Here is a 7,904-nt window from a genome sequence, read left to right on the forward strand (position 1 = left end):
GATGATCATATATATGTGAGTGTTTGTATGTGTATGTGTGTCTGTGTGTGTGCGCTTGTCTTTCTACAGGTATGAGGCCAATTTTGGTTCAATACCATCATTGAGAGGACATTTTGTCTGGTCCTCCCTGGGGACAAAGGGCTGTTTGAGGGTTAAGACTTGGTGTTATGGTTAGAATCCGGTTCAGGGTTATGCATTTAGTTGTGTAGGTTAAGGTTTGGGAATGCATTATGTCATTCACCTCACAACTATGGAGAGACCCCTGTGTGTGCAGCAGCTGCGTGTGTTCCCACTGGAGCAGCTGACCTGTTGGCGATAAGACTAGTCACCAGTAACCAGAGTATAAGTACCAGCAGCAGCTCACTCAGCTCACGGGTGACACGTGGAATCCGGGAGGACGATGCTGCTGCTGCTGCTGCTTGTGTTGGGCGTCGGGCTGAACTCAGCCTCAGCTGCAAAGGTGAGCCACAGGTGAGTTCACATCTGAACTCACTGAGGTTTCTTTTTGACTTTTTTAAATGTGACGTTGACGTTAATAGAATATTTCTTACATTTAAGAGACAGTTGAAACCTTGTGATCTGTGTGTGTAGCTGGGTGTGGTGCAGACGGAGGGGGGGCAGGTGGAGGGTAAGAGTCACAGGATGGGTCTGTTCAGGTCTGTCGAAGTCTTTAAAGGAATCCCCTTCGCTGACGTCCCTGGAACGTGGGAGAAACCGAAACCTCATCCTGGATGGAGCGGTAACTATCACACATCTCACACTTCAGGACTACAAGTCCCACAATTCACTTTGTCATCCAATCAGAGAGTGTCTGCCTCTGCTGTGGTACAGCTGACATCTGAGGTTAACCTTTAACCTTTGGATGAGTTGGATTTACACTCTGATGTCAGCAGAGTCCTCTCCTCAGCAACAGCCACAGAGGCTCATGGGTAGTGTAGTCTTAAGTGATACGAATGAGACCAAGGTTGTGTCTCAGTTAAGAGGCTGCATTTGAAGACTGTGTCACAGCGGTGTGACTAGGCTGCCTGGTATGGAGGACGAAACATGACTTGAGTATAAATAAATAAATAAATGTATAAATAAATAAATGCATAAATAAATAAGAAAATAAATAAATAAAGATAGAAATAAATAAATAAATGTGGAAATAAATTTAAGACATTGATTCATTTATTTCCGTATTTATTTATTTCTGTATTTCTGTGTCCATATGTTAATGAGGTAGGAGGTCCCAACCTCAGTCTCGAGCAGGATTGGTCAACTGAGCGATCCAGGCAGATGCAATCTATTCCTAGCGAATCTTCAAAATGTGTGTGTGTGTGCTCCCAGACAGAGTGCACACCAGTGGCAGCTGGCCAGTAGAGGGCGCTAGGGCGCCGCCCTCCCTTGTGGAAAGTTTGTGGGGGTTTTTTTCAGCTGATTATTATTATTTTGTATATATTATTTTGATTTAGTTTTCTAAGTTTAGTTCTTTAAGTTAGTTTGCGCAGTATGCTGTTAGCTATCTGTTTTTGTGTAAATATGACTGACATGTTTATTATTGGAATTAAATAATTATTATTACTATTTCACAAAGTGAAATATTTATACTTAAGTCATGTTTCGTCCTCCACAGCCTGGACCCCGATCACTGAAATCCTCTGTAGACCACATTGTCTCATTTCAAACCTGCCTTCAGATAGACGCGTCCTTAGTGGGCGGGGCAGATGGCGTCCTCTGAAGGACGAACTGAGACACTGCTACAGGGATGTAAAGAGCAGGAGACAATTTATTGAGAAAATGAAGGAGAAGTTGTCACGTCATCCTGGTGTGTGAGAGTGAGGATGATTAAATTCTTGAGTCGTCTTCTGATTCTCAGACGAGTCTGTTGTTTCCAGGAATCCTGAAGGCCACAAAGTATCGGGAGCGCTGCCTTCAGGTGACGCTGCTGCAGACAAAAACCCGAGGCAGCGAGGACTGTCTCTACCTGAACATCTTTGTTCCACAGGGACGAAAATGTAGGGAACACAGACACACACACACACATACATACACACACATGTTTTTACTTCTATGTTAGTGAGGACACTCATTGACATAATAAATTCCCTAGCCCCTCCCCCTACCCTGAACCCTCCAAACTAAATGAATAAACCTTATTCTAACCCTAAAACAAAGTCTGGAACCTCAAACAGTCCTTTGAAAAAGGGAGGACCGGACAAAATGTCCTCACTGTGTCGGGCTATGCTTAAAATGGTTGACAGCAGCATCTAGTGGACATTAGAAGAACTGCAGTGACCCTCTCTCTCTCCAGTGGCGACCAACCTCCCAGTGATGGTCTACCTGTTTGGCGGGGCCTTCCTGTTGGGGGCCTCTAACGACGCTGCCATCCTTGGAGACTCTCTTTATGACGGGAAGGAGATGGCAGACAGAGGCGGAGTCATCGTCGTCAGCGTGAACTACAGAGTCGGGACGCTAGGGTTCCTCAGCACCGGAGACGCCCGACTGCCAGGTGTGACCACGACATCACCAACTTAATAAATACAACAACATGAACAACTACTGTAAATCGACAAACTTGTCCCTGTCTGTGATTGGTCATATGCTGTAAACCCCGCCCCTGAGCACAAACCCAGATCATGTGACCACTTAGGTTAAGTTCAGCTGGATAACTGACAGAGATCCTGGATATGTTAAACTAGCTTCGTAGTTCAGGCCCCTGATCAATCAATCGGAGCTTTGCAGTGATGTCACCCCCCCACGTGACCTCTGTGACCTCTCAGGTAACTACGGGCTGTGGGATCAGCACGCTGCCATCTCCTGGGTCCGCAGGAACATCGAGGCGTTCGGAGGACAGCCCGACAACATCACGATCTTTGGCCAATCAGCCGGAGGCGCCAGTGTCAACTTCCAGGTCAGAGGACAAAGAGAGTTGATGATGTGTGACCTGTGACTGACAGACAGGAAGTAAATATTATTAACATGTGAACATTCATAAAGTTTTAAGTAAAAAAGTCAACCCATTAAAATGTATTGAATTAAAAAACAAATTGAGACTTGATTTATTCAAGATAGAAAAGCAACAAAAATAACTTTTAGTGGTCAAACCACACATTGTTAATAAAGATGGACGACATGACAGAAGCCAAAACATCTGTATCGCCCCCTGGTGGCTGGCTGCAGTATAAGTCACAAACCTCCTCCATGTCAGCAGATGGGACATGGACCAAAATAAACAATCAAAGTAGACGTTAAATGTTTGTCAAAGTTGGTTTCTGTCATTTCAGGTCGTTTCTATCACACTGATGTTTGTTCAAGTTTTGGTTTGAATTGAACAGAATCTGATTGCAAATGATGACATCAACACAAGATGGCAGCATTTGTATCAAAGATATTGTGGCTTCATTTCTGGATGAAGTGGAGACTTCGTCTTCGTTTACAGGCTCAAAACTGTCGTTAGTGTCTCACTAACCTCTGTCTATGTCCTCAGATGCTGTCCCCCTACAATAAAGCATTATTTCGCAGAGCCATTTCCCAGTGTGGTGTGGCCCTCAGCCCCTGGGCCCTGCAGACCAACCCCATGTCCCTCACCAGGAAGGTCCACAGACACGTTGGAACATACAGCGCCTGTTCAGTGGCAGCAGGCCTGAACACATAAGCATGTTTTTAATGTGTTGTTATGCAGACAGTTCCTCATGGAGGCATCTGTGTCTTACTGCAGATCGCCCGTAAGGTCGGCTGTCTGAGGAGCGATGAGGACGAGATGCTAACATGTCTGAAGATGAGCGACCCGGTTGGTCTCACCATGGCGGGAAAAATCGACGTGTTGCTCATTCTCGGAAAAGGTCAGATCAGCAGGGACGGTCAAAAACTCGTCTGTAGAGGGCAGCAGATCAGTGTCTTTCTAATGTCTGTCAAGAGTCCAAAAGTCACTGATCGTCTTTATATACAGTCACTGATCGTCTTTATATACAGTCACTGATCATCTTTATATACAGTCACTGATCATCTTTATATACAGTCACTGATCATCTTTATATACAGTCACTGATCATCTTTATATACAGTCACTGATCCTCTTTATATACAGTCACTGATCATCTTTATATACAGTCACTGATCATCTTTATATACAGTCACTGATCATCTTTATATACAGTCACTGATGGTCTTTATATACAGTCACTGATGGTCTTTATATACAGTCACTGATCATCTTTATATACAGTCACTGATCATCTTTATATACAGTCACTGATGGTCTTTATATACAGTCACTGATGGTCTTTATATACAGTGCATATATATATACACTGTGTCTGTCTCGGCAGGTGTGGTTATGGATCTCCTTGAACTGGCTCCGGTGGTTGATGGTGATTTCATCCCTGATGAACCGAGCCGTCTCTTCCATCACGCTGCTCACTTTGATTTCATGGCCGGAGTTAACAGCATGGACGGACACATTTTCGCTGGAGTCGACGTTCCTTCGATCAACAAAAAAAACGGAAACACCACAGTGTGAGTACTGAGCACCGTGGGAGCTTTTATTTTGAAAAATGGCCTAGAGGAACAGTAACATGTCATCTGAGGTGACCAGAGTTCTGGTTTGAGTCCAGAAACCAGCAGGTAAATCCAGATCCACTTTTCTTCTGACTTCCTGAGAACTCTGCGACTTGAGATTATGACATCATGAGGTTGTTGCCATGGAGAACATGGTGACATCTTATGTTCTACAGTGATGATGTTGTTGAACCCATGTGTCTCCTCCTGTGTTCTGCTCAGGGAGCACGTGAGGGGTCTCCTCGCAGGTCTCACAAAAGAAAAGGGGAGCGCCGCCGTTGCCTCGGCCTATGAGGTTTACTCATCACACTGGGGATCGTTTCCAGACCAGGAGGTGGTGAAGAAGACGGTGGCAGACATTGAAACCGACTTCCTGTTCCTGGTCCCCACACAGATCGCCCTCCAGCTGCATGCCAACAACTCCAGGTCAGATCTGAGTGGTGGATGCTTGTGGTTCTGGTTCTGGACATGTTTTTGAAAATGTTTTCCTGTGGTTTGTCCCTCAGTGGAGCTCGTACCTTCTCCTACATGTTCAACATGAAGACACGTATCCCAGGATTCCCTCGCTGGGTGGGGGCGGAGCACGCAGAGGACTTGCAATACCTGTTCGGTAAACCCTTCTCCACCCCACTGGTCTACTTCCCCCGACACCGGGAACTGGCCAAGTACATGATCGCATACTGGACCAACTTCGCCAAGACTGGGTAAACTCCCAGCATGCAATACACACACACACACACACACACACACACACACACACACACACACACACACACACACACACACACACACACACACACACACACACACACACACACACACACACACACGTACGTACACACACACATACGTACATGGTCTGAACCTTGTACGAACCTGGTCTGAAATGGTCTGAAATGGTCCCAACTCTGCCTGTTCTCTTTTTGTCCAGTGATCCCAGTAGAGGCGACAGTAAAGTCCCAGCTCCATGGCCCCCCCTCTCCATACAACGCAGACCCTACCTGACAATCGACCACCAGATCAGCAAGTCCTCTGTCAGGTACTTCTGAGTTCTACTGTGTTCTCCTATCCTCTATTTTACTGGAGTCAATTCTAATGTAGTGTTTAGTATTTCACTTTGTGTTCTGATATACTGATACAGTTACTCTGTTCTACCGGACATCATGGCTTGAACCTCAGTAGATGGCGCTACCTGCACGCACAGAGGCGTTTATATTATGGTGTCGCAATACACTCCGAACCACTAGTGGGCGTACAGAGAATATAGTGTGTGGAAAGACACAAGTAATGAAGGAAAGTAAACTACATTGTAACAACAAACCAAGACTGTCAAACTTGGTGGTAAAATGTCTCCTCTTTACCAAATGAAGTCTCTTTCAGATAATTCAGGACCATGTGATCGTCTCTGGTCTCCGCAGGACGAGTTGTAGAGATGATTCTAAAGTCTTCACTTGAAGGCGTCCATGTTGAAATGAACGCGTGTAGGCGCCTCGTTACAAAAAGTCTGAGGCGCACAACCACGCACCGCGACAAGTTTTAGAGCGCTCGACGCAAAAGACACCATGATGTAAATTCTTTAAACCAGCCCTACTCCCCTCTTCTCTATTGTTTGTGTTTATTTTCTGTCTCAACAGAACGCTGCTGTGCGTTTTACATGCTGTTGTGTTTTAAAGATGAAGTCAGACATGACTTTTTAAGGCTCCATGAGACAAAGTGTGATTTGTGAATAAAGGCTGTACTAACATTGATTGATTGATCTTGTCTCGTCAGCTACGACCTGAGATCAGACTACGTCACCTACTGGACTCAAACCTACAGCAGCCTGCCGTCCAACAAGAGAGAAGAAGAAGAGGGAAACTGACCTGACGTCAGAGTCTGATTTGAATCATAAACTACTGGAATTATTTATTAATGTCTGAATGATATGAATTTAATAAAATTAGACAAATATCAATAGTAAATCATCAGTGACAAATCAAGGTGAAGAAATGAAACACTGTTTTTCTCTGAATAAAAGAAGCTGGACTCTGCTGCAGAGTTTTTTATTTCATTATCAATCCATCGATCAGTGAGAACTGATCAGCTTCTTCTACTTCTGCTCCACAACATGTGACACGACGGAAACAAACGACCTGATCACTTTCTGACCTGAGTTTTTATCTGATCTTTCAAAATAAAAGAGGCTGAACTTACGTCACACACCTGTTACCCATGAGCCCACCTGTCAATCTGCAGCTCGCTCCTGATTGGATAATGCCCATACATGGTAAGAGTAAAGGCTCAGGTGTGATGTCATAGTATGGGTCCCACTTGTAATGGAGTATTTTTACTTTTACTCTGTGGTACGTTGAATATTACCTCCACTGTTTTTCAGAGACAGGCAGAAACCAATGCAGCTTCAACATGACCACCAGGGGGCGCAGGATACCTGTAATGTTTGAATAAAAACATAAAGGAAGAAGTGATGACAGAAACCCGAGGAGGGAAGAAGAAGAAGAAGAAGATGGAACGATAGAGAGAGAAGAGAAACAAACTGTTACACTCGTTAGTTCTGAATCACACAGCAACAGGAAACAGATGACACACACACACACACACTCACACACACACACACACACACACACACTCACACACACACACACTCTCACACACACACACACACACTCACACACACTCACACACACACACACTCTCACACACACACACACACTCACACACACACACACACTCACACACACTCACACACACACACACACACTCACTCACACACACACACATTTGTACTTCTATCTTAGTGAGGACACTCATTGACATAACACATTCCTTCGCCCCCCCAACCTGAACTATCCAAACTAAATAACTAAACCTAACTCTAACATAAACCCTGAAAACAAGTCCTAACCCTCAAACAGCCCATCGACGAATCGTGGACCAGACAAAATGGCCTCACTCTGTAGGTCTACAAGTACAGGAACACACACACCGCAGAAAGACAAGAGGAGGTGGCGAAGAAGTAGAAGAAGAAGAGGAAGAAGAAGAAAAGAGAGGGTGAAGCTCTCCGCCCTGAACAAAGTTAAAGAGAGAGAAAAGAGGAGAGGAATCAGAAGTCGAGAGCAGGAAGAAGTGATTAAAAGAGGAAGTTTGAAGTGTTTTTAAAAAGAACAAGAAAAAGAAGAAACAGAAGTGAAGAGGAGAGGAGGAAGAGAAGAGAAAGACGAGGGGGAGAGGAAGAGAAGAGAACAGGAGAAAATAAAGAGGAGAAAAAGAAGAGGAACAGAAGTGAAGAGGAGAGGAGGAGGAGACGAAAGAAGAGGAGGAGAGCAAGAGAAGAGAAGGCAGAGAGGAGGAGGAGGAGAAGAGAAAGA

The 7,904-nt window shown here is 44.8% G+C and overlaps 1 protein-coding gene across 1 annotated transcript; it reads left to right on the top strand.

The window, feature by feature from the left end:
- Window positions 1-318: 318 nt before the first annotated feature.
- LOC117768561 (bile salt-activated lipase-like) lies at window positions 319-6,493 on the top strand. The gene is made up of 12 exons (XM_034597048.1): window positions 319-460; window positions 592-739; window positions 1,878-1,997; window positions 2,294-2,491; window positions 2,763-2,893; window positions 3,470-3,577; window positions 3,701-3,824; window positions 4,311-4,497; window positions 4,762-4,965; window positions 5,046-5,243; window positions 5,471-5,578; window positions 6,310-6,493. The coding sequence occupies exons 1-12, from the start codon at window positions 401-403 to the stop codon at window positions 6,398-6,400; spliced, it is 1,677 nt and encodes a 558-aa protein (XP_034452939.1). The 5' UTR covers window positions 319-400; the 3' UTR covers window positions 6,401-6,493.
- The last annotated feature ends 1,411 nt before the right edge of the window (window positions 6,494-7,904 follow it).

The sequence above is a fragment of the Hippoglossus hippoglossus genome, chromosome 9 (assembly GCF_009819705.1).
Source record: "Hippoglossus hippoglossus isolate fHipHip1 chromosome 9, fHipHip1.pri, whole genome shotgun sequence".
Lineage (NCBI taxonomy): Eukaryota > Metazoa > Chordata > Actinopteri > Pleuronectiformes > Pleuronectidae > Hippoglossus > Hippoglossus hippoglossus.